General features: G+C 34.7%; 1 protein-coding gene across 2 annotated transcripts in view; it reads right to left on the bottom strand.

Annotated features, from left to right (window-relative positions):
• LRP12 (LDL receptor related protein 12) overlaps positions 1 to 27,211 on the bottom strand; it is a 71,858-nt gene that overhangs the window by 21,340 nt on the left and 23,307 nt on the right. The window contains exon 2 of one of the 2 annotated variants that reach the window (XM_032467531.1): positions 12,896 to 12,952. The exons of the other annotated variant lie outside the window; for it this stretch is intronic. Coding sequence (XP_032323422.1) covers positions 12,896 to 12,952 — 57 coding nt within the window. The remainder of the gene's footprint in view (positions 1 to 12,895; positions 12,953 to 27,211) is intronic. 2 annotated transcript variants of the gene reach the window in all.

The raw sequence follows: 27,211 nt of genomic DNA, 5'->3' as shown, positions 1-27,211 counted from the left end.
AATCAAATATAATTATTTTGGTAAAGGATTTAGCACACTGCTTGGATTATGGCAAGTTGTTAATAAATAATATCACATGATATGCCAAAGCAGACTAGTTAGCAGCAACTGAGGTGATTACTAAGGCTGTGTTCAGGCTAAATGGGAAAGAGGGCAGTGATCATTTAATATGTGCTGGGTATCATTATGCTAGGAAGAATGAGAAATTATGCCACAACTAACTGGTTATCTGACATGGGTTGGGATACACAAAAAACATTGATTTAGGGAATGAATTTTTGTTTTAAACAAAATTTTTATATGGTTCTGCTAGTTTGAACCTCATCTTTCTAGATTTTGACTACACTCCAATTTAGGATGTACCAAACTTGACCTTTCTTTACCTCCATTTATTCTACCCACACCTTCTGACTGTTTACATACAGTCATTTTAGCTACTGTCTGGTTATTTCTTCAATAGAACTAGTTTATGTGTAATTGGCAAACAGAGGAATCTCGTCAATATAATGCTAAGTAGTGGAAGATTTTATTCCCAGGATGTTAATGATTTGAAGTATCCAGGGGCAGGAGAAAACCCCTACAGCATCACCTTCCTTACTGCAAGAAGGGGTTAATTTTACTGGTTTAAAACTGAACTGCTTGACCTTTCTTTATATTAAGCTATCTTGGGAGACTGCAAGTATAGATGGAAATGGTGCACACATTTCCCTAGAATCAAAATAAAACAGAACACCTTAATTGATGAAGGGTATCTCTGAATTATGTTTTTAGTTTTGATTGAACTGGTCTCCATTAGAAGCATCTACCTTCAAGGATGAAGAATGAACCCCAGAATATATGGCTGCAAAGAATGGGCTGAGTCCAGGTGTAAATGTCAGGAGGTATTAGACTGTGTTGGCGTCTGGATCGATATTTTGTTTGTTAGGGCTATGCTTACAAAGTTACATAGTTGTAAGCACTCTGTACCAACACCACCTTTCTCATAAGCCCTGTCAGTTAAGTGGTCACTTTCGCAGAATGTGAGATTTCCCAGGAACACGTCCATGGCATTATGGCAGAAATGACTGTATTTTAGTCTCTGTTCATTTTGCTTCCTTAGTATCTCCCTTAAAAACCAGTGTCATTTTTTTGTCCTCAGAACAGAAATATCTACAAAAAAATTATCTATTTAACTTGCTTTAAATCAGTATCTTAAATAAATGTCCATGTATTTTGGATGATAATGATATATATATCTACTTTTGATAAATTTCCACCTAACTCCAGAAATAGAAATCCCCAAATTAAAGGGGTTGCAAATGTTCAAAAAATAGTAACTTTCTGGGACATTCTGCTATACAAGAGAAATTGATACACCATAACTGACTATACTTTAATTTTAAAAACCCCAACAAAATAAACAAATAAATAAATTTGAATCAGTGATCAGTGGGAGAAAAAAATAGCAACTTTCGACATGGACAGCATCTTCTTCCTAGGAGAGTGCAGTGATTAGGTTATCTGATTAGCCCCCAAAGCCTATTTAATTCACAGTGCACTAGTGAACAGGACATCTGGAATGAAAAATAAAAGAAAATGGCATTACTACGAGGCCAGTGGTTAAACTACACTAAAAGGCTAAACTAAATACATACAGTTTTTAATTCATCATGTATGTTCTCAATTAAGAAAGGGAGAATTAACTGAAGAATAAATAGGTAGAGATTCTCTGGAGTTCTCAATAAGACTGATAATTTCCAGGTTTAAAGTACAAAGATCTCACTGTATAGTTTAGAAAACAGGGCAAAACTGATTGAGAAATACTCTAGACTTCTTCATGTTTATTCTAATACTAGTTCAATGGTCCCACAGAAAAGCAAAAAGCTATGGTTCTAAAACTAGATTGATACACCACACCTATTATCTTTAAAGCAATCATTTAAAACACAGGATGTGTTCAAACAACCTCTATTTCACAAGACACATGGGAGAGAAGAAGACGACTTCAAAGTAATGTCAAATGAACTGCCCTTACTTTGGGATTTCATGGTTTTTAAACCCTGAAAAAACATAGGCACACAAGGAAATTTATGGTTAGAGCTGAACCACTTGTAAAAGAAAAAGAAAAGCATAATTTCCTGTTCCACATATGAAGAATTGGGTTTCTTTTCAAAACTGACAAGGGTTGTTGACACTTTATGACTAAAAGTGACATGAAATCTTTGTGCCTTTTGTTTTAATAAGTCACAAAACTGAAATGCAAGTAAAAATCAGCTATGCTTACTGGCTACCTAAGTGTATACGATACACATGAAAAGCACAAAAGAAGAGCATGAAGAAAATTCATGCTCTCCTGGAAACTATAGTTTTGTAATAATGAGACAGGCTTATTAACTGAATCCAAGAAACATATAAGCAGCTATGAAAGCATACAAGATAATATAGACCCAAGCAATACAATGCATATTTAAAATAATTTTAAACAACGTATATCATATGGCATGGAGTATTACTAAACAGAGACAAAGGCCCACCTTTGGGCCTGCATTAGGTAAGTCAAGTTTACTTGACTATTAACATAGTATTTCTTTCACAGAACTGAAGTACACAGAGCCAGCGTAAAGGGCACATTCCAAATGAGAAGAATTTAATGGCTCAATTCTGTAGATACTAGCCAACTCATGGTAGGCTACTATTAAAAGAAGTGATATGATTCAAATATTTCATAAAGATCTCTTTGCTGTCCTATAACCTACGGGAAGGGAAACTGGCGAGATAAAGAGATTGGCTAATAAGCAAACACAGAAGCTCCTTTCCTTGTAAAAACTGTACTTTATGAAAGTTTCAGTGTGGAACAAAAGCACGCTCACCCTGTTCCCAAGCAAAGGACAGCATTTATAGTCAATGGTGGTCATCATTTGGCTATCTCATTTTTCAGAGTAAAGAGTGTTTTATAAATAGGAACTCCACTGTGGCTGATGAATACAAAAGCAACTCCAAATGTTGAAAATATGAATAAGAAGGGTTTGATTCCAATGAAAAAAGTGAACTTAAAAAAAATCTTCAAAATAAAAAATTAGTAAGCAAATGGTGACTGTTGAATGGCCATGTGGGATGAGAGTAAGAATCATTCTGAGGGTAATAACTGAATCACACAATACTTGGAAAACACTGTGCCCATACATGCAATAAAAGGCATTTAGACACAGTTAGAATGCAGAGTTAGATGATCAGCACAGAAACCAGACACCTACTGGCCCACTGTTAATTTAGGAGAAGGGTACCAGTTTAAAAACTGACAGCTGAGTATGGCGCACAGTGCTGAAGATGAGATTTTTGTTGCAAGTCAGAAGCTCATGGTTCACAAGTTCAAGGCCTGTGAATATACTCAAAGTGAGGAGTGTGTGGTCAGGTCTGTGGAGCCCATGGCTGATGATAATGTGAACACCTGTCAGCTTCTTCCTCTTCTCAGGTCTTTTTGCATTTAATTCTTAGTATCATTATCCCTGTTTAACTGATGAGGAAAAAAATGGAAGACAGAGAAACTAAGGAATTTTCCTTAGGTCACAATAAGGTAGTAAGTGTCACAGCTGAGACTGGAACCCAGGAAACAGGCTTCAGAGCTGCACACCTAACCACTAAGACATACTACTGCCCTCTAGGGGACGCCCTATGACACCTGGGATAATTATCAGGAGGGTGCCTCAGCAGAATTTCAATAAAGGTAAAGTTGGTCTATTACGGGAAAACAAAAACAAACTCTTGGTCTTACACTGAAGTGGAGAGAAAAGGTATAGAATCTACAATGACATAGAAAGAGGGTATAATTAGATTTAAATCAGCTAAGGACTGATTCCTATCTGCTACAAGTCTACTACAGGGCGGGACAAAATTGCTTCTTAGTCTCTTTGGGAGTAAAAAAAAAAAAGACTGTATAAAAAGGATTCTAGAAGTTCCTGTGATAATAAAATATACACACAGACATTAAGTACAGGTAGGCTGATGAGGGCGTGGGCAGAATGGAAGCAATAAGCGTATGCAGCGAAGGCTGAGGAAGCTATTTCAGAGGGAAGAGAAACAGAGAAGGCGAAAGCAGAGCAGGCCAGGCGACTAATGAAAAGTGGTGGTGGTCTTAAAGATGCTTAATACTGGGCAGATGGTAGGCATTTAGACAGCAAGCATGTTGAGTATGAAGTCGATGGGTCACTGAGAACACAGGGTAAGTACCAAGTGAGCGTGAGAATCTGCAAGGTGGATGACACTGAAGTACAATGTTGGAGCCGTCCCCAGTGACACAGCTAAGCCCTGCAACTCAACAGGGAACACAAGAAGCCATGGCCAGGAAGAAACTACTTCAGTTTGAAAGTCCCCTTCTTGCAACTTGACTGGGTTTGTTGCTCACATGTAGCGTCTTGATTTCTTTGACCCTTTGTTGTCCAGACTCCTTTCATACCTGAGCTCTGTCATACTGGAAATGTCAGAGCAGTCAACACACTGAGGATGGACTAAGATAGAAGGAGACAGAGGCTGGACATGCGTAGTACTCCCTTAGAATTATTCCGAATTTCTTTCTAATTTTTTCAAGAAGTCAGCAAACTGAACTTCTTAGGGAAATAATCACTAGCACTCTTAATGGCAATATTTACTAGTCCAAGATGGGAAAGCTTTTAATTATCATTTAAAAGGTAAGAATCAGTGCAAGCAGAAAAATGTATATTAATCTATCACTCACACTCTGGAGACTCATTACTCTCAGACCTATTACTAGAGATCACACATTTCTATGGCAAGCAGGAAATCCTACATCCAGCTGCTTATAGTTAAATGAATATTCCTCTGCATTAGCAGAGATACTTAAGAATGAATGCAGCAATATATTTATTCCTATTAGTCTCAGTGATCTTTTTAAGGACCAAAATATTTCACTTGGTCATTAGCTCTAATCAAGGCAGGTAATCCTTTTTTTTTTCCAAGGTCACTAATGCACAGAACAAACAAGTAATAATCAGAGGCTACACAGCAGTAAAATAAAATATATTAAAAAGTCAAAAGAGGCACAAAATACAGAAAAAGAAAAAAATGGGAAAAAAATACAGTTTTTCCAGGTCTAATAGGGTCACAGACACAATATGAATACGATGAGAGTATACTTAATGGAAAGATATGACTAGCTTTATCCTAAAATTTCTAAGGGTAAGAATAATTTTGAATTTTGCTAGCAAAGCATAAGATAAAATGAATACAGAAGGTTCAACCTTTTATACCTTTCTAAAAAAGGACATAAAAGGGCAATTTCTTCCTGTAAGGGCATAAAAACGATTGATATGGTACCCATTTTCTAAATTTAAGCACTCCAGATGACTAAAATGCTAAGTAAGCTACTGCTTCTATTTCCGAAATGGGAAAAACTGTTAACTTTTGAAGTTTACTGTGATTCTTGCTGGAAACACAGAAGGGGTAAGGCAGAAATCAGCACCTGAGTGAAGATGAACTGGCCTTGAAGTTCACCATTTTCCAAGCCATTTCTGCCAGCTTTCACATAGTTTTCAGTAACTCACAACTTCCTCTAAGAGTGTTCCAGTCTTAGTGTCATCTGTAAAGGGTGATACCCAAAGATAAACCTAATACTCAGACTATGTTTAAGGGATGTACTTTGTTCTGGATACTGTATTTCTATTACTGCAGCTTAAGATCAAATCAGCCCCTAACCTGTATCGGGCTACTAGTCAACTTGAAAACCAAAGCTGAATTGCTCACCTGCTAAGTGACTAGATTTTGCACAACAGCTGCACAGTACCTCCACTTCAAATCCATGTCTTAGCAAAATCATAGAAAATCAACAAGATACCACACTGAAGAATTATTCTCAAAGTGAAAAAAGGATTATTCTCAAAGTTACAGAGTGGAAAAGAAAATGTCAAATGTTTGAATGCAACTTGTTTTTTTACCTCCACTCGATCTGGTCCACTCACTGAGCAGATAGACTTCACTTCCACCATCAAGGCATCACACACATCTGTCACATCACAACCTGTTCTGTCTAGGGTCCTGGTACATTGAATGTTCTCCTGCTCAGTTCATTTATTGTTTATTATAGTAATATACAATTATAAGATATCATAACCTTGCAATAAATATATAATTGTTCAATAAACAGTTGATAATATATGAAATGCTATGATTATGTAGTATGCTTCCCATAAAATATATTATTGTATAATAAAATGTTATAAAGATTTAATTACATAGCACGTAATATTACATATAAAAGCATATTATATAAATACTGTAATACCACCATCACTTTCTTTTCTAAGACTTACAGTGAATGCTCTACTCCAAAAGCTTGTGTCTCATAAACTCTCTGAAAGCAGGCAATGCCTTTAAAAATTAATAATTTCCTAAACTAATGGATTCTTTTTTAAAAAATGTACTCTGTCTTGTATTATCCACTCACAGTTTCCTTATTTGAACGATAGTTTCTCATAGATTCACACTGTTCTATTTTTATATTCTCAAATCCTAAAACCCCTAAAATATATAAGCTTTATTTTTTCTTCACTTGAAACATGGATAGAAGACACTGTATTGGTCAAAAGAACTGGTGAAATTCTTTTTCATGAGTCGAGCAATAGGTTCAGGTATTTGATTGAATAATTGAAAATAATATTAAAATAACATAGAAAAGGTACAAAGGATCACTTGCACCTGCTGCTTTCCTCATGTAACTTTTCTATATTTAAAAAAAACTGTACACTGTTATCAAATAATTATAGTTTAAGCTTCACTTCCTTTCAAACTTTTTATCTGGAAGATATGAAAATCCTAGGATAATAAAAGTGTTACCAGACTATATATTCTTTCAGGGAAATGTCAGGACACCGTATTATAGTATTTAAGCCTAAAACTGTGGTTAAAACACAAACACCATTTTACTATAGTGCTCTACAGTATTACAAAGTGCTAAGTAATTTGTAAGCAAATTATTGCCATTTAGAAAATAATACATCCTACTTAAAGGTCACAACTAAATTATTAGTTTTAAAAGTCTTACGGGATCAGCAGTGTGCTAGGCTTCTGAGGACTACAATAGGAACTGTAAAATGAAAAACGCTAAAGCAAGGAAGGGTGATGATTCTGATGGAATAAAAATTCCGATAGAATACAGGAAGAACAACGCCCAAAACTACTATTTTCCATACGCTGCTAATTCAGGGAATATGAGCAAGGATTAAGTAAGAAACTTCCCAAGTAGATATTTTCTTTCTCACCTCTCAGAAATGGCAGCCTGGCCTGACAAAAGATTCGAAGTCAAATGTAAAGTAGACTCAAGATCAGGCTAACTTCCAATAGAGATTTTCGCGATGGATGTCGTAAGTAGAAACGTTTAGAAGCTGGATCATTGGTGAATTGGGAATAACGTGTTAAACCTCACATATGAGAACTTTCTAGTTGAGAGAACACATGCCCTAACATTTGTTCCTATTAACAACCAGAAAATCTTTTTAAAATTTCAGGGCAGTTTTCACCTAACTATAAAAGAAAACCAATCTCATTCCTTTATTCTTTGCAATGTCACAACTTCAGGCCATGAATCTAAAGAGAGGTAAACAGGTATATTTCTAAACAGTTTGGGGAAAATGAAAGGTTGAGACTTTAATAGAAACATGGTAAGAAAAAGTTCAACAGGAAAAACATGATTATATCCAAAGTAGTGCTCTTGTACCTTGCAGATAGCTGTGTAAATTGGTACAATCCTTTTTGAAAGCAATCTGTCAAAAGGTTTATACAAATCATTAAATTATTTATGACCTTTAGTAAAGTAATTCCAATTCTAGAAATCTATTCTAAATAAATAATCTTAGAAAATTTTTAAAAAGCTAGACATATATTAATATGTCCCTTGCATGATCCAGACTAGGGCGAACACACTGGAAAAAATCCACTGATATGTTTGAGCACATTACAATATAGCCACAGGATGGAAATTTTATATACAGGTATTAAAATAACAATTATGAAAAAATTTATTCTATAAAATGTTAATTAGAACAGGCAGGAGATAAAATTAGTTATAATTCAAGTGCATATATAATTATTTTTAAGGAATGTACAGAAAAAGGACAAGTGAAATACTACTATTAATTATACTAATAATTCAGGGTTAATGGGTAATTTTCTTAATTTTTTTGCTCTTCCTCAATTTTTCCAAATGTTTAATGAAGCTTATATAATGAATAAAGAGAATCTGTGAAAACAAATAAAAAACTTGATTTGGAAGTAATTAAGGGTAAGGAGGGTATAATCAAATTATTTCTAGAATTATTCTGACTCAAAGACAGATTCTAGAGTAAAATTCAATTTAAAGTAGATATATTTTAAAAATCAACTGTATGTAATGTATGCAAAGGTCTTGTTATAAATCAATCTGACCTAAAAATATTTTACTGTACGTAGGAGATGACAGTTTGTTAGCTCTTTTAAAAATTTAGGCTTTCTAAAAGAACATGAGACATTTAATTTAGACACTTTTAGAAAAGAAAATGAAAATAGCCTTCCTACTCTCTCATATATACAATTAAATTACTTGCAGTTTCTGTGATATAATTTCATAATGATTTTCACATATTACTAGACTTACAAAAATACCATATGTCTTTTCTCCTTTCTCTATTTTATATAGGAAAGCAGATTTAAAATTACAGGTCATCATAAGTTCTAAAGAAAAAATATAAAAAAACTACTTTATACAACTACTTTCTATTATACAATCACTAAATGTATACTTTTTGATAATTTACATTTTCTTATGACAATTCCTATTGCATAAGAACCAGCAAAAGGACAAAAACTCAATTCTCTTAGCAAAGGTTTGAGGAGGAGAAAGATGAAAATGAACAGAACATTAGAAATAGAAAAAATTATCCCAAGTATAAGAACCCAAACTATATTATCAATGAGAAATTATCAATTCCTGTAAAAACTCATACAAGCAAACAAAATTAAGTACTTAGTGCTATTTACAATTAAAGTAAGAAAAATATTAAGTCAACTACATATCAGACATTGTACCTGGGCCTTTTATAAATTCATGATCTAATTTAATATGGTCATTACTTACCATAGATTTACTACACAAGACAGCATTATAGGTGCATTTTCTACACATCTATTTTCTCCATTAACTGGTAAGCTCCTTGAGGCAGGAATGTTTTACTAATTGCATAATTCCACGCTTCCTGGCACAAGGTCCGTATTAGGTGTTTAATACATGCTAAGTGAATTTAATTTATTACAGACAGGGTGACTATACATCTCCAATTGCCCAAGATAGTTCCAGTTTTGCCTGTGGTACCAGCATTATCAAAAAATATTGTATCCTTTTCTTTCAAAGTGTCCTGATCTAAACAGTAAATTACCTGAAAATACTACTGCAGATAATTTAAAGTTCTTTCTAAAACTGTCATTAAAATTTCCAGAATGCAAAGAATGAATGAACTAAGGCACTAAGCACAATCAAATAAAGCAGCAGAAGTGAAAAGAGCAGGTGAGGAGCAGAAACAGGTAGCACCACAGAATACTGAGCCACCTCGCCTCTTCTGTGGCCTGTTGGTCTCAAGAGAGTGCAAGTCCTACATTCAGGGGTTCTTCCAAAAGCTAATTTTGCATTTAGACCAGCACTGAAGGGGTTCTCATTTCAACTGGGGATGCAAGGAATTCAGAAGGCTTATAATATAACAAGCATTACATCTTCTATGGCTCCCTACTGACCAAAGAAAAACTGTGATGAATCTGTATATTCAAAAGCACCTTTGGAAAGAGCATCCATTTATATTTTTAATGATATATTTGGAGTATACTTCATATTATTCTTCTCTTTCCATTGAAGAAAGATTTTATAAGACCAACCTTCAGGAAAAACAATAAGCCATTAATAAGGCTTCACTGACTTCTGAAATTAAGTAATTTATTGATACATAAATACATTTAATTAAAACACTAGTTTTGTTATGGGTTGAACTGTGTCAACCCTAAAACTCCTATGTTAAAGTCCTAGCTCCCAGTACCTCCGAATATGACTGGATTTGGAGACACGATCTTTAAAGAGGTAACTAAATTAAAAATGACATCACATGGGTGGGTCCTAATCCAATATGACTGGTTTCCTCACAGGGAGAAATCAGGACACAGATACACACGGAGGGAAGACCATGTGAGAAGGGAGAAGACTGCCATCTACAAGCCAGAGAGAGGGGCCTCAGAAGAAACCACCATTGCTAACACCTTGATATTGGACTTCCTGCCTGCAGAACTACAAGAAATATAAACGTATGTTGTTTAAGTCGCCTGGTCCATGGTGCTTTGTTATGGCAGCCCTAGCAAATGAATATACATTTCTAAACATATGCCAGAAATACAGAAGTAGAAAATAAACAAGATTAAAGAAAATAAATAAGATGAAAACATGTTTTACATATTCTAACCAGTTAATTTTTTTTAAATAGAAATTTATTTAAGGATAGTTTCAATGCTCAACAAGAACCTACCAGTCTAATTTCAGGCAAACGGATAAAAATAAGATGTAGAATCTGATCTTGATGAGTTGAAGCAAAATTTAGAATTTAAGCAAATACTGGATCTGTCCAAACTTCTATAACCTCTCACATTCCCTATAAATCCACCTAACTCAGCAAACCAGCATTTTCAAATATCTAATGCATATTATAAAATGATGCATGGTGGAAAAAAGATCCATTTAAAGAGCAAGAAAAGCCACTGTTTTTTTATGTAACATAGAACAAAATGTCCACTGATTTGGTTTCAGATTCCCACTTGCAACTAACATTTAAGAAACTACCACTTGTTGAGTTTTGGCATAGTATCAAAGAAGAATATTCACAATTACCCGAAAAGGCTATGAAAATACTCCTCTCTTTTCAAATTACACATAGGTGTGAGGCTCAACTATCTTCTCATTGTTTAACAAAGTAACATGTTACAAAAGGCTGAGTGCAGAAACAGATGTTAAGAATCCAGGTATCTTCTTTTAAGCCAATCTTTTAAAAACTTTGCAAAATTACAAAGCAATACCACTCTTCTCATTGATGTTTTTGTTCTGGGAAGTATATTTTTAATAAAAGTATGTTATGGGATGTAAACATGCAATAGATTCATTATTATTATTGGCAAATTAATTAAGATGTGTTTAAACAATTTCTCAGTTTTAATTTCTAATACAGTAAACATCAGTAGCTATAATCTATATAAACAAAAACTCTTTGAAGTTCTTGTTATGGGCTGAATTGTGTCCCCTCCAAGCTGATCTGCTGAAGCCCTAATCCCCAGTGTGACTGTATCTGGAAACAGGGCCTTTAACGAGGTAACTCCTAAGGGTGAGGCCCTCATCCTACAGGACTGGGGTCCTTAAAAGAGGACGAGACACCAGAGACCCCTGTCTGTCTGAGTGCTCAAAGAGGCAAGGCCGTGTGAGGACACAGCAGGAAGGCACCATCTGCAAGTCAGGAAGAGAGGTCTCCTCAGAAACCAACCCCATCAGCACCTTGATCTTGGACTTCTGGCCTCTAGAACTGTGGGAAAGTAAGTATCTTTTATTTAAGCCTATGGTATTTTGTGATGGCAGCCCAAGCAGACGAACACAGTCCATGGTATTGTTAAAAGAGCTCAGAAGGGGTCCTGAGACCAAAAAATTTGAAAATCACTAAGTGAGAAAACAACCATTTGGCTGTGCAAATTAAGTGTTTGTAAACAATCTCTTTTCATGTTTACAACTTGGAAAAGTAATCATAATTTTCATTAGCTATCCAAAGTAGAAAAAGGGAGAAAATTAATGTTAACTCTAAAATAACCTTTTAAACCTTGATATATACAGTTACACGCCATTTGAAAGCATACGAAAACGGGGAAACACTGTGAAAGAATTAACGCAGGCTATGAAGATGGCTACCTTTCATTTTCAGGAAACCAGCCTTGTCAATCTGTCTGGTCTAGCACAGGCTAACTCTCAGAGTACTTGTTAAAGTCTATTAACTTTCTGAATATAAAATCAGACATAAAACCAAAGAGGAAACCTCCAGTTTTGCTTCATGAGAAAAATAACCAAAAAAATTACAAGGTGACAGGAAGAAATCAATCAGTAAACTGACAAACACACCAAGGGCAATTTTTCTAACCATACAAAACTTACCAAGGCTATAGGGAAATAACACAGTAATAGTAAGAAACTCTGTTTCAGTACATGCAAAAATCAAAGATTTTGCTCTCCTAGTAATGATAGTTTATAAATCAAAAATGGCATCAAAGCTGTGGAAGTCACCTAAGAATGAAAATTTTAATAGTTATGGGCCTTTAATTAATTATTAGGTTATAAAAGCTTAGATTGAGCGGAAAAAAATGCATTTACCTCAACAATATTCTGAATCTCATGGACACAATATGTTGTTGGGTTGCTTTTTAGTAACATATCAATCGTGCACTCAAGTACTACAGTTTTCTGCATGGTAGTCCTCTAAAAATCAAGCAAAATGCTTAATATCTAACGCTCTAATGCTAGGAAGAACATTCAAAATTACATTTTAATAAATTTCATTTCATATAACTTTGTATGGAAAAGAAACACTAGTTCAACTTAAGCTAACTTTTCTCTTGGCTCAATGTTTGTACGGAAAAATTATCATGCAAACCTTTTGGAAAAGTATAATCAATCCATGGGCATGCAAGTATCAATTTTATCTTATGAGAGTTTCTCCATGTTCCAGTTACTTCATTCCTTATTACATGCTGCAAAAAGCAGTAATAATTTTTATAGCCAAATATCACTTTGTAAGATACCAGGTGGCTTTCAATATTTACCATATAAGTCATGCATGAAATTTAAACATTACAAAAAATGACTTACCAGTTGACATTCCTGAAATATGCACATTTTCAGAATGTTCTGCAAGAGCACCATTTCCTAAAATTAAACATAATGAATAAACTAATTTCCAAGATAAAATTTTAAAAAAACTTTCAGATTTTCCCTTTAACAGAAAAACTACACAGAGTTACTTGTAATTTTCAGAAACTAAAGTCTCTTATAATAAAATCTTCAAAACAATACCACAAAGCCCAAAATTATAACAGTAGTAGGGAAAACAAAATGTTTTAGAAATCACAACAATATAGTGTAATAGATAAAAACAAAAAATATAGATCTGATTAATACCAGAAAGAATTTTCTATCAAGTTAATAATCAAAAGAGAACTTAGTACTATTACTAAAAAAGAGACAATCATATACTTTTTAAAAACAGCATTCCTCTGAAATCAGTCCACAACGTGCTTAGTGCTAGGGTAACACATGTTGGTACTTACAAAAAAAATGTTTTGCATTGTCTTGTAAATCTTTCCACATTTTCTCACCAACGACTCTAATAGTCTTTAGACTGGGGACAGAATTAAATCCTATTCTGGTAGCCCCTGATGTTCCTACACCTCCTGCCACAAAGTTGGGCACATGGATGCATCCAAGTAACTTACTTAAGTGAGTTATGAGTGTCACCTAGTAAAATAAAAGTGTTTTAAAAAGACTCCCATTTAAAGTATTGATACTATTTACTCCTTTAAATTCATGTAAAGTGTCTCCAGGTGTTCTTTTTTAAAATTTTATTTAATCATAAATTATTTCTGTCTACTTTTCATGTACAAATTGCTTATCTTTACTTCTAAAGTTTTGTCTCTTTCTACTCACTAGGTCAATTTAGCATCACAAGACCTAAGGAATCCAGCTGACAGAATTCTCCCCAGAGTGGGGCAGGGGAAGAAATTAGGTGATAGAAACTTAGGGCAAAAGCACAATTCTCTTCGAAGGCTGGAAGAGTAGAGACGATAGCAAATATAATCAACTATTCTTTTGCAACCATCACACTTCTATGGTTACTTGATTACTGCATAGCATCCCCCAATGCACTAAGCTCTAGGACAGCAGAATCTGTGTATACTTGGCTCATCATTGTATGCAGTTCCTAGAACAGAACAGGTGCTCAAAGAGCTAATGAATGAATGAGGGAGGTCATGACGATTCAATGAAATCATGCCAATTAAGCACCTGACATAGTGTTTGGCTCACAGCACTGAACAGGAATTCATTTTTGCCACTATGTAAAATATATTTTTATGATTACTAAAGAATAATAGTGATAAAATAAACTTTTTAGTTCAACTATAGCTATAGCCTTCAAGATGAAAAGAAATGTTATGTTTCCCTCCATTAAAAATGATACAGTGGACATGGTAACATAGGTGTGTAAGCCACATTTAGTACACAAATAAATCTGATTACAGTTATTTACTTAAGTACTGTGCATTAATGCTGCAGAAAGCACAATTTATTTTTCCTAGCAATGTTAACGCTACAGACATAGAAATGAAACCACTAAAAAGCTCCCACCTATTTCTTCAAACTGCACACAACTTACGGAAATTGGTAGCATAAACAAAATGGTGTAAGAAACTGATTCAATAAAACAACAAGATTTGCCAAAGGTCAGTATAAATTGCCTAAACCTTTGCTACTTACAAGGTAGATCAACAGGTTATTAATAGAAATGTAGAGTCTCAGGCCCTGGTCCAGATTACTGAATCGGCATTTACATTTTAACAAGATCCTCCCCGATTCCCAGTAATGCGTATGCACATTAACATTTGAGAAGCACTGGCTTAAACCTTCCACTTCTAGAGCAGATATGACTCCAAATTACAGGTGTGTAATTTGTGACCCTAAGGTTTCTAATATTCTTAAGGTAGCATATTAAATTATTCTCAGAGAGTTCCAATATTAGACATTTTATACACTAAATTTTTTTCTAATTCAGTAAAAAAGAGTTAAGACAGGCAGAAGGAAAACAGTAACACAATGTGGTATTTAAGACTATGGATTCTGGACTAGATTGCCAGGATTCTAACCCCAGCTCCACTACTTATTTGCTGTGCAATGCAGGGCAAGTTATACAACCTCTTTGTATCTTAATTTTATCTCGAAAATGAAGAAAATAATATGCCTTACGGGGCTTGGTGGAATTCTTTATTATAGAAGAAGAATTTAATCTACATCTCCATCAGCATGTAAATGACTAAAAATTGCCTTATAATAAAATATTCAATAAACTGAATTAAGTAATTCTGTATGTACTAACTTAGAAAGACATGCACATTAAGTTAAATGTGTTTCAGAATAACATTAAAATACAACCTATTTTTAACTTTTAAATGTTTTATGTATAACGTGCATATGTTTACATAGGCAATGATATATGCATGTATATGGATTTACATACATATATGTATTTTTTGAAGAGTCTAAGGGTATATCAAATTGTGGAAGAAAACCTCTGGAACTGAAATTAGAGCAGATGTGTTTTGTATACTTCAGCATTGACTGAATTTACCGTTACAACAGGCACAGATTTCTTTAAAAAAAAATTTAGTCATATTGAAAAAAACAGAGAATATAGTTCATTTCCCATCATTCTAAACAAACAAAAGTCTAATAAATATTGTGTGAAATATTATAAAATATTACAATTTCAGGGGTATTATTAATTTTTACTCTAATTTATTCTAACTTAAAAATAATCCTATTTAGAAGTTAGAAAAAAAATTTATGCTAATTTCTTTTTTTTTTTTAGAAAGTAATCTTTTTTTTTTTTAATGCCATTCACTTTTTTTTTTAAACTTTTTTTGGCGGGGGGGAGGTAATAAGGTTTATTTATTTATTTATTTTTAATGGCAGTGCTGGGGATTGAACCCAGGACCTCATGCATGCTAGGCATGCACTCTGCCACTGGGCTATATCCTCCCCCCAATGCTAATTTCTGATAACATCAAATAACTATCCCTTTTTTGGGGTACATTAGATATTTCTTATTCTAAGTATCATGTGAAGTAACTGGGTACTTAATTTAGGGGTACTGCCATTCTAAAAAGTATTTTACAAAAATTCCACTTATAAAACACAATTATTTCTATGTTATAAGCAAATAGCACACCCAAATTGCTTTGTTGATATGAAGTTCATTGTATTTTACTAATGTCCTGCCCCCAACTCCTGAGAGAAGAAAACCCATCCATATATGAGGATGTGTACCATCTCCTTACTACAACTACAGTGTAGCCCTGTTAGATATTCTCACTGAAGTCACCCTTTAGAGGCGCCACATACCAGAAAAAGATACAGAAGTAATGTTTCATCAGACTATAGCTATACACCAGCTGCTGACTAATTAGTTAATGGACCAGCTAATTAACAAGAACTAGAAAACAAGAAGAAGTTTTATTATCACCTAAGTCAGGAAATAATTTTCTGTTAACTTTTTTTTTTTAGTCCTACTAACCAAATACCTAAGGTGATCAATTGTCCCCATTTATTCTTCTTCTTGCCAAGCTGAAACACAGTTTTGTAGTTTTTGATTGCAACACAAGAGAAAGAATCTTTTAAAAGATGTATGTTCTGTTTTAGGAAAACAGGCCACAGGGTGGTGAGTGTGAGCTCTGGAACCAGACTGTGGAATCAAACTCCAGCTCTACTATTTATTTAGACATGAACCTTAATTTCTCCTAAGATTTGCTTTACTCACCTAAATAATCAGGACGTCATCATTAAGAGATGTCTAAATTTAGTCTCTGCATCCCTGTTGCTTTGTATCTTTCTTTGTTTATTTTTATTCTTTTCATTTAAGAACTACGGTTCTTAAAGAATAGCTAATAAATACAGCTGAGATTTGAGAGATACGTGCCAGCCAAATCCTGAGTGCCTTACAAGGCTTCCTTCAGCTCATCCTTACATCAGCAGTTCATTTTACCGGTGAGAAAACCAACTTCTAGCAATTTAGTAATTTTTTCGAAGAGCCAGTAATTGGATAGATTGAAAATTCAGATTTACAGTCATTAAGAAGTTTGTCTTCCTTACTTTTTTTTCCCCTTTGAAGAACTCAGACATGAATATACTTCTTGCTTGTAAAAGAAACAGCACTTAGTTTTCAGAGTTAAAAACCACCTGCCACAACTATTCCAATTTGTATGGGAAAGATCATTGATTTAAAAAGTTAACACGGGCAGTTACAAGTAACTTATATGCTCAGCATCTTAAAATCTTGTTTTCACTGTGCACTGAGAACAGTTATCACACACCAAAATGTGTATGTATGTTCATATATATACCCCCAAAGCAAACATCATTCGTATTTTACTTTATTTAAGGAAAAGCCCCAAATCCTAATAATTAGGGCTTACCAAACTCTCCACAATGTGGTTCTTCCCAACTACTTCAGAAGCTTCATCTCTTGTGATCCACATTTCCACTCTCCCTCTTCTCTCCAGAAATATTGGATTTCTTTTAGAAAAGGGTTGATTGTCTCTCTTGCCTTTGTACCTTTGTTTAATACATTATTTCCTTAGAGAAGCATCTCCTGATTCTCCTCATACTAGGTTAGATCATTCTGTTATAGGTTCCTATAGTATCTAATACTGTCACTTTTTGAAAATTTATCACACTTGTGTTATCTGTGTAATGTCTGTTTCCCACCAGATCTTAATCTTGGCGGGGAAGGGGAGTGTACGTGGTGATGGGACATAGTTGGGTTTGTTTGGTTTTGTAACCCATTGACCAGCACAGCACATAACACAGTAGGAAATATTTAGTCCATATCTGCTCAGATGAATGAATGGCAGGTTGATATACAAGGAAGAGGCATAGTCCCTGCCACCAAAGAGCTGATAATCTCTTGAGAAAATAAAAAACAGATGAAGCAGAAGCAAACAATATAAACCTAAAATAAAGTCAGCAAGATTCTTAAGTGAGAAGCCCTAGAAGCTTTTCTACTAAAAATGGAAATAGAAAATATGGTGCCCATTATGGTTACTGATAGTAGCCAGAGCAACTACACAAAGAAAAGACAAATTACAGGCATAAGAACTGGAAAAGAAGAGGTAAAACTGTATCTGTAGATGATATGATCATATATGTGTGTGAAAAACCCAAGAAAGTCAACCGAAAAAGTTGTAAACAATATGAAAATTAGCAAAGTAGCAGGATATAAAATAAGCATACAAAAATCAAATGCCTTTGTAAATACAAACAACAGCCAGTCAGAAGATACAGAAGACACAACTTTTAATAGTAAGAAAAAAAAAAAGATTTTTAAAAACTCAAAACACAGAACTCCTGCTGCTGGTCATGATGGAGCAATGGGGAATGGACCAGCAATGTTGTGAATCACGAAAAAAAATAGCAAAAAGCATAAAAAAAAATTCAGACATAGGACAACAGACAGGGTAAGACGTGATCTCTGAGAAAAGGGAAACAAATTAAAATGAACCTTATTATTGCCCTAGCTTTCCACCTGGAATCTTTCTGGACTGTGACACATTGAGGGAGAACCTAAGTTCTTGTCAGGCTAAGGAGACAGCCTATAGTTTGGAGAGGCTGAGGCAGCTGAAAGCAGCTCAGAGTATCAGAGAGGCAGGTACCTCATTCAAACAAATAAACAATGTGCATCTGGGTCCTAGTTTCAGGCTGAATGCTAAGCTACACATATGTAAGGTAAGACTTCACAAGGACAAAGAACAAGTGCTGGAAGCTGGAAGCTTAAAAACTTCCATCCCTTAGGGTTGGAAGATGCTGAAGTTCTGATCTACAAGAATAGAAAGACATCCAAAGGGGACTTACTATTGACATTTTGTTCATATTTTTCTGGCTGTTTTATAAGCTCCTGTGTTTCTTTTTTCTTCTCTTGCTCTCTTCCTTTGTTATTTGATGACTTTCTGTTATGGTATAAGATTTCTTTCTTTTATGTTATCTACTATAGGTTTTTGCTTTGTGGTTATCATGAGGCTTAAATAAAATATCTTATCAGTCTATTTTAAAGCTGTTGACTTTGCATACTAAAGCTCTACATTTTCACTCTCCCTCTCATTTTGTTTTTGATGTCACAATTTCCATCTTTTTACCTGTGTATTCATGACAAATTACTACAGTTACAGTTGTTTTTAATACTTCTGTCTTTTAACCTTCATACTAGAGTTATAAGTGATTTACCCACCACCATTACAACATTAGACTGCTGTGAATTTAACTATATATTTACCTTTACCAATGAGATTTATACTTTCATATGTTTTCTTGTTATTAATTAACATCCTTTAATTTCAGCTTGAAGAAGTCTATATTAGATGTTATTCTAGTATCCAGACCAAATTTTTCTAAATTGTGCAAAGGGTGTAACAGAATATGTTAGACCCTTGTAGAAGTTAATAAACATTTGCCTCTGACATTTCTACTATCAAACTGTAAAGGATATAAGGTTTCTCTAACATTGTTCTAACCAAATCCATATGGCTTACAGATGTATTTCCTCTCCTAGGTGTTCATAAACCACTTCTTTCATTTTCTATTATCTTCCCTAGGGCCATTATCACTACTTGCTGGTTTGTGGAATTCTCATCCCTCCTGCCCTGTTTTGGAAAATCAAAATTGCATTTGCTGTTACCAGTGACCTGATCTTTCTTTCCTTCCCTCATTCCTTGGGAGTATTTTAGTACCTAAGTCAGAACTCTTTAAGTTGTTCAGAATACCTGAATGAACTATAATCTTTGCACGTATGTCCTTCAAAAAGGTTTTCAGATATAGTTACTCTTACTCTTTCAGTCCGAAGAGAACATTTGACAGAGAGCACATAAACATCACCACTATTACACCATCTGCCCAAGCGGCAGCCCCATATACCTTTCTGTTACTCTTTATTTTACCAAGAAATGTTTCAAAGACCAATTTATTGCCCTTGATATTTTTGTTGAACTCAATCTTGCGTTTTCTCTATACTAGTAATATTTATAATTCATTCTTGATTAAATATCTTTTTTATCTTGCAAATATGTTCTTAATTAGTCTGAAGTCATTGAGCAATCACTTAATTTCTTTAGAATTCTTAATTTCTTTAGGATCTTTTCCTGCCATTCATTTCTTTTGGGGATTGTTTGTGATTTTAATAACCAGAAATTATTTCTGAGATCTTAATAACCTCTCTGGACTGTCTTTGCAGATTTTCATGTTGTGAAGACGTATTAATACTTTTCCTAAATTACTTTAGAATCTATAGGTCTTAAGCTCTGACTGTGCCCAATCTCATTTTTTTAAAAAGTGCTTATAACATAGTTATATCTACCTGGTCAAATAAGGTATAGAGTAGTACACTGTTACGGACTGAACTGCATCCCCCCCAAATTCATATGCTGAAGCCCAAATACCCAATGTGACTATATTTGGAGATAGGGCCTATGAGGGTGAGAATTAAGGTTAAAGGAAGTCATAAGGGTTGCCACCTAATCTAAGACTGGCTTCTTTAAGAAGAGATATCAGAAATCTCTCTCTCCATCTGCAGACAGAGAAGAGGCTATGTGAGGCCACAGTGTGAAGGACAACACAAGCCGGGAAGAGGGACCTCACCAGAAACCAGCCCTGCTGGCACTTTGATCTTGGACTTTTAGACTCCAGGACTGCAAGAAAATAAATGTATGTTGTTTAAGTCACCCAGTCTGTGGTATTCTGTTATGGAAGCCCAAGCGGACCAGTATACACACTTTTCCCAGGTTATCACTGAACCAAGATTTTTGTGAATGTTTTGAAAGTATATGAAAAATTCAGTACATTCTTCTAAAGACAGGCTCCATGGGGTCTAACAAACACTTGTAATGAGATGTTTCATGCAGAAAAAAAGGCTAAGAAATCCCTAGGAGACAGTTTACTTTCCTGCTTTATTTAATTACTGGTATTCTAAAAGTATTGCTTCCACAGCTTTTTAATTGCAGGCATTCATTATGGATTTAATAGACTTTTATGAACTGGCTTGAACCTACCTGCCACTTAAAATAATAGTAATGATCATTTATAACACTGCTTTTAATGGAAAAGTACATTCTAATTTTCAAACCACATTCTTAATAGATATTTGGGAGTTCAGTTGTTTTTAGGTTTAGACTTCCCATATTATGTTAGTGAGATTTTATCTTTGAAATGTCTTCAAATAAGGGTATGATGACAATGAACTATTACTCAAAGTACAAATACTAAACACAAGTTCCTAGTATTCAAAGAATGAATCATATCCCTGAAAGAACATGCAAGAGAGCTATGAATCCTACTACTCATCTCAGTGACAGTGTTCACGCAGATGGAAATAATTTTCTTTATTCTAAAATAGCCTGACCCAATGATGTAAGAACTCACAAAATAAAACAGAAAGGGACTTAAAGACCACATGAGTTCATCTAGTTCGAAAAGATACATGCACCCCAGAGTTCATGGCAGCACTACAGACAATAGCCAAGACATGGAAACAACTTAAATGTCCATCAACAGATGACTGGATAAAGTTGTGGTATATTTGCATGATGGAATACTACTCAGTCATAAAAAAGAATAAAATAATGCCATTTGCAGCAACATGGATGGACCTATAGATCGTCATTCTAAGTGAAATAAGCCAGAGAGAGAAAGAAAAATACTATACATGATATCACTCATATGTGGAATCTAAAAAAAAAAAAAAAGGACACTATGAACTCATCTACAAAACAGAAACAGACTTGCAGACATAGTAAACAATCTTATGGTTACCAGGGAAAGGGGGTGGGAAGGGATAAATTTGGGAGTTTGAGATTTACAAATGTTAGCCACTATATATAAAAATAGATTTTAAAAAAAGCTTCTGCTGTATAGCACAGGGAACTATGTTCAATATCTTGTAATAACCTTTAATGAAAAAATATGAAAACAAGTATGTGTATGCATATGCATGACTGGGACATTGTGCTGTACATGAGAAATTGACAAAATATAACTGATGGTACTTCAATTAAAAAAAAAAAACCACATGAGTTCAAAGGTTCCTACCTGTGATTTCTGTGGTTCACAAGAGAACATATGAAGGTTTGAAGGGATTCCAAATTCCAGAAAAAAACAGAATTATACACCTATATTTCCAAAGAGATTTATTGACATAAACTTCATTTAACATAAAATTCATCTTTTAAAGCGTACAATCCACTGTTTTTTAGTATATTCAAAAAGTTGTGCAATCATCACTATTTTCTCATGCCTGAATGTTCCCATCACCCCCAGAAGAAAACGTGTATCTATTAGCAGCTACTCCTCTTTCTGTCCTTCTCTGGCCCCTAGCAACAACCACTCGTTTCTGTCTCTAGGGATTTTCCTATTCTGGACATTTCATATAAGTGGAATCATACAATAAGCGATCTTATGTGTCCAGCTTCTTTCACCTAACATAATGTTTTCATGGATCATCCATGTTGTACCATGAATCAGTACTTCATTCCTGTTTGTGGTCAAATAGTATTCCACTGTATAGATAAACCACATTTTGTTTATCCATCCATCATCAGCTGACAGACATTTGGGTTTTTCAACTTTTTGTGAATAATAGTGCTATGAATATTTGTGTGTATGTTTTTGTGTGGACATATGTCTCCAATTCCCTTGAGTATATACATAGAATGGAATTGCTGGGTCTTTTGGTAACTCTATGCTTATCTTTCTGAGCAAAGGCCAAAATGTTTTCCAAATGGCTGTACAAATGGCCTTACACTAGCTACGCATAAAGGTTCCAATTTTTCAACATCCTCACCAACACCTGTTATCATCTGTCCTTAATTATTAAAGCTATCCTAGTGGATGTGAAGTGTTATCTCACTGTGGTTTTGATTCACATTTCCTTAATGATGCTGAGGTTCTTTTCATGTGTTTATTGGGAACTTATGTACATTCTTTGGAGAAGTATCTACTCAAATCATTTGCCCATTATTAAACTGACTGGATTGTCTTCTTGTGGTTGAGTTGTGACAGTTTTAACATATTGTGTATATTAATCCCTTATACGCAAATATATATATGATTCACAAATATTTTCTCCCATTCTATAGTTTGATTTTTTCATTTTCTTGACGTATAGGTGTTTGTGACATTGAAACAGGTGTTTGAAGTACAGGTGTTTTTTGATTTTGAGACAGTCCAATTAACCTGTTTTTGTTGTTGCTGCTTGTGCTCTGGTGTCGTATCTAAGAATCCATTTCTTAACCCAAGGTCACAAAGATTTATTCCTATGTTTTATTCCAAGTGCTATAGTTTTAGCACTTGTATTTAATCTCTGGTCCATTTTGAGTTAATTGTTGTCTACAGTGTGAGAAAAGGGTCAAATTCACTCTTTCACACGTGAATAACCAGTTGTCTCATCACAATTTGATGAAAAGATTATTTTCCCCATTGCATTATCCTGGCACTTTTGCTGAAAATCAATTGACCATAAATGTAAGGGTTTATTTCTGGACTTTCCACTCCATTCCATTGAGCTATAATTCTTATCCTTATGCTAGTATCACATAGTCTTGATTACTGTAGCTTGATATTGCAGCTTCTGAAATTGGGAAGTATGACTACTCAAATTTGGTTCTTTTTTGAGATTATTTTGGCTATTTTTAATCATTAGAATTCATAAATGACTTTTAAAATTAGCTTGTCAGTTTCTGCAAAGACAGCTGAAGTCTTGATAGGGATTGTACTGAATCTGTAGATCAACTTGGGGAACATTAATACTAATTCTTAACAGTACCAGTTCTTCAGATACATAAATATGGGATGTGTTTCCATTTATTAGGCATTCTTTAATTTTTTCCCATAATATTTTGTAGCTTCTGAGTATTTGTTTTGTGTTTTCTTTGTTATATTTATTCTTTTTCATCCTCTTGTTAATGGAATTGTTTTCACGATTTTCAGTTGTTTACTGCGAGCATATAAGAACACATTTTTCTTGTATTCTGCTGACTTGTTTATTAGCTCTCATAGGATTTTTTAATATACAAGTATGTCACATTTATAAACAGATAGTTTTACTTCTTCCCTTCCAATTAAGGTGCCTTTTTTTCTTGCCTAATTGCCTTGCCTAGAACCTCCAATACAATGTTGAGTAGAAGTAGTGAGAGTAGACGGACACCCTTGTCTTGCTCCTGATCTTAAGAGAGAAAGCTTTCAGTCTTTCACCATTAAGTATGATGTTAGTTGTGCGTTTTTCATGGATGCTCTTTATGAGGCTGAGGAAGTTCCCTTTTAGTCCTAACTTTTTGAGTGTTTTTATTGTGAAACAGTGCTGGCTCTTGTCAAATGCTTGTGTCTACTGAGACGATCCTGTAATTTTGTCCTTTATTCTATCAATATAGTGTATCATATTGATCGTCCTATGTTGAACCTCACATTCTTGGGAAGAATTCCACTTGGTCATAGTTTACAATCCTATCTATATATTGCTGGATTTGGTTTGCCAGTATTTTGTTAAGAGGATTTTTGTATCTACATAAAAAAGGGAAACTGGTCTGTAGTATTATTTTTCTAGTAGTGGTCTCACAGAATGAGTTGGGATGAGTCTGTGAAGGATATATATATATATATATACACACACAAATAAATACTCACACATACATTCAGTGCACTGCCACTTATGCATTTTATTCTCATTTAAAGAAACATCAGGTATATTGCTCTGGCTTCTAATTTCTCTCCTTGGTTTACTAAACTTCATAGCTTACTACGGAGCAGGAGGTAACGAGCCTGCTGATTACATTTCTGGAAAGTGACTAGTGGCCTGTTTCACTCTAACGACATATCAGGCACAATATCCAGAGAGACAAATCCAGTACATGCAGTCAGCTTAGCACAGAAGAAAGTGTTACAAATAAAAGGTAATTTCTCTTTCTTTCTTCCTTATTTCCCAACAGGCAAAATCGTTTGCAATGTGGGAGTGGCCTGTGACTGGGGTTGGGAAGGGACAGTAGGAGAAGCCCAGTGATTGAAGTGTTGGATCTTTGTTATCAACTCTAATAGTTGATGGAACTGAAGTACAGAGAGAAGGGAAAGGCAGTTACTTTTTTAAAAACATCAGCTTTGTTGAGGTATAATTTACATGCAAAAAAAAAATTCATTAATTCCAAGTATATAGTTTGATGGGTTCTAACAAGTGCATGTGGTACTGCAACCAACACGACAATCAAGACACACATTTCCATCACCCAAGCAAGCTCTCTGGGCCCCTTTACAGTCAATCCCCTTCCCGCACTCCTAAAGCCAGACAACTAAATGGTCGCAGACAGTCATCTTTTGTAAATATTAGGCACTGCAATGAACCCATGATGTACTATATAATCTTCTGCCGAAAGCCGTAAGAATACTGTTATTCCCATGTTATGGATGAGGAAACTTGACTCAGATCAAGTTAATCATGCAAAATTCTTTAGCTAGTAAGTGGTAGAGATAGGCTCTAATCCAGATATACCTAATTTCAATGTTAAAAATTAAGTTTTAACTTAAAAATACTGAACTTCTTGACTTCCATTGAAAAAACATTTTGTATGAGTCTACCTGTATTCACATATGTAAATCTACTGAGCTCATTTCCTTCAGGAGAACTGTGCACTTTGCAGGTGCCCAACAGCTCCATTACCTTCTACTGTCATTCTGGCACTGACTCCAGGCCCTCTTAGCTCATTTGTGTTACTTTCCTGGTCTTTGTCAACATTTGAAGTCGTGACCTCTGGTATATTTTGGAAGTCCAACTTACATGTGTAGGAAAATGTATGGAATGATACCAAAAAACGTGCTAACAATGTTCACCCTACTCCCTTAACCCCATCCCCGAAAGGTGGGGACAGAAATGATTAGCTTTCATTCTTGATACATTCTATAATGTATGACTTACTAAAGTATATATTACTTTTGTAAGTTAACTCATGTGGATTGAACATTATGTACTAAAATGCTACCTTCTGAAAAAAATCAACACAACATAAAATTCTATAAGCTATAGTTTCAAGTTTTTCTTTTATAACAATCATAATTTAAAAATGATTACAGATTCTTTTTTCTTAATATTACTGACAAAATGGTACAAGAACTATCAATATAAATGCTAAAATATATTCACTGCCCTCTTGTATAATAACAGATCACTTAAAAAATGTTCTTAGACATGAGATTCAATAATGAGAAGACTAATGTGTGGCTGCCATCTTCCTATTCCTGCGACACCCGTAATGACTCTAGGGTGTTTATGCAGACTACAGCACACAGGAGAAACAATGCTGCTTCTGCAGTAACAACAAAGATAAATGAGTCTTAATCTATTTGTATTAGCCTGCAGCCTTTTAAAGGCAGAATTACAAACAAAGCAGAATTTTAAAACCAGTAACCATCTAAATTTTTAAAGTATACTTTTAAGAACTATGAAAAGAAATCACTAAACTGTTAAAATCACTGTCAATACTACTTGTAGACTTATGTTTTTCTTGACATTCACCCTGCATTTTTTTTTTTGCATCAAATGTCCACATTGTCTTTTTCTACCCTTATTACTTATGAAAGATGAGATGGTAAGTAATTTGTTTCTCCTTCTAGTCATGGCTAAAACCAGGGCACATGACACTGTGAGTGTTAAGCCTTTCACTGGTAGGGAAGACTGCTCTCAAGTCTGTCAGAGGCCCTATCATGCGAACCAAGAACAGCAGGTCTAAAAGCACTATGGATCCTGCAGCCTCATCAGCCCCTCTCTTTCCTTCCCCTGCAGACCTTTTCCCTCTCTGGTTCCTTTGTCTCCTCTTGATATAGTCAGGTCTTTCTCATCCATAAAAGAAAACCCTTTTTGCCAGTATGTCTTTCTGTTTCTGCTTTCCTAGCTTGGTCTCTACCTTCTCAGCCAAACCGTTCAAAACAATCCATACTCTCTAACAGAGCTTCCTTACCTATCACTTGCTCATGAACTTGCCTAGCTTTTACCCCAGTCCACTTCTGAAACTCATGTGTCAAAGATCGCCAAAGATGTACCTCACAAACACGATCCTCAGAAAACGCACCTCTGAGTCCAGTTCTCTGATATTGGAGAAAACCCTGTAACTAGGAAGAACTGTGTCACCATAAATTCATGGTTTAATCTTATCTGGACACTCATTACTGGAGTATAACTGTTTAATAAAACCTTATTCAGCTCCGTCTCCCCTTCCCTCAAAAACTACACAGGTGCTTCATTCTTCTCTTCCAGCCTCCAAACAACTTCATTGACCAATACGCTTAGTAAATTATCTCCCTTGCCAACCACTCTGGGATCTTTTGGCATATTATCCT

Source organism: Camelus ferus, chromosome 25 (genome assembly GCF_009834535.1).
Source record: "Camelus ferus isolate YT-003-E chromosome 25, BCGSAC_Cfer_1.0, whole genome shotgun sequence".
Taxonomy (NCBI): domain Eukaryota; kingdom Metazoa; phylum Chordata; class Mammalia; order Artiodactyla; family Camelidae; genus Camelus; species Camelus ferus.
Note: the sequence above shows the minus strand (reverse complement) of the source record. Positions and strands in the feature narration are given on the sequence as shown.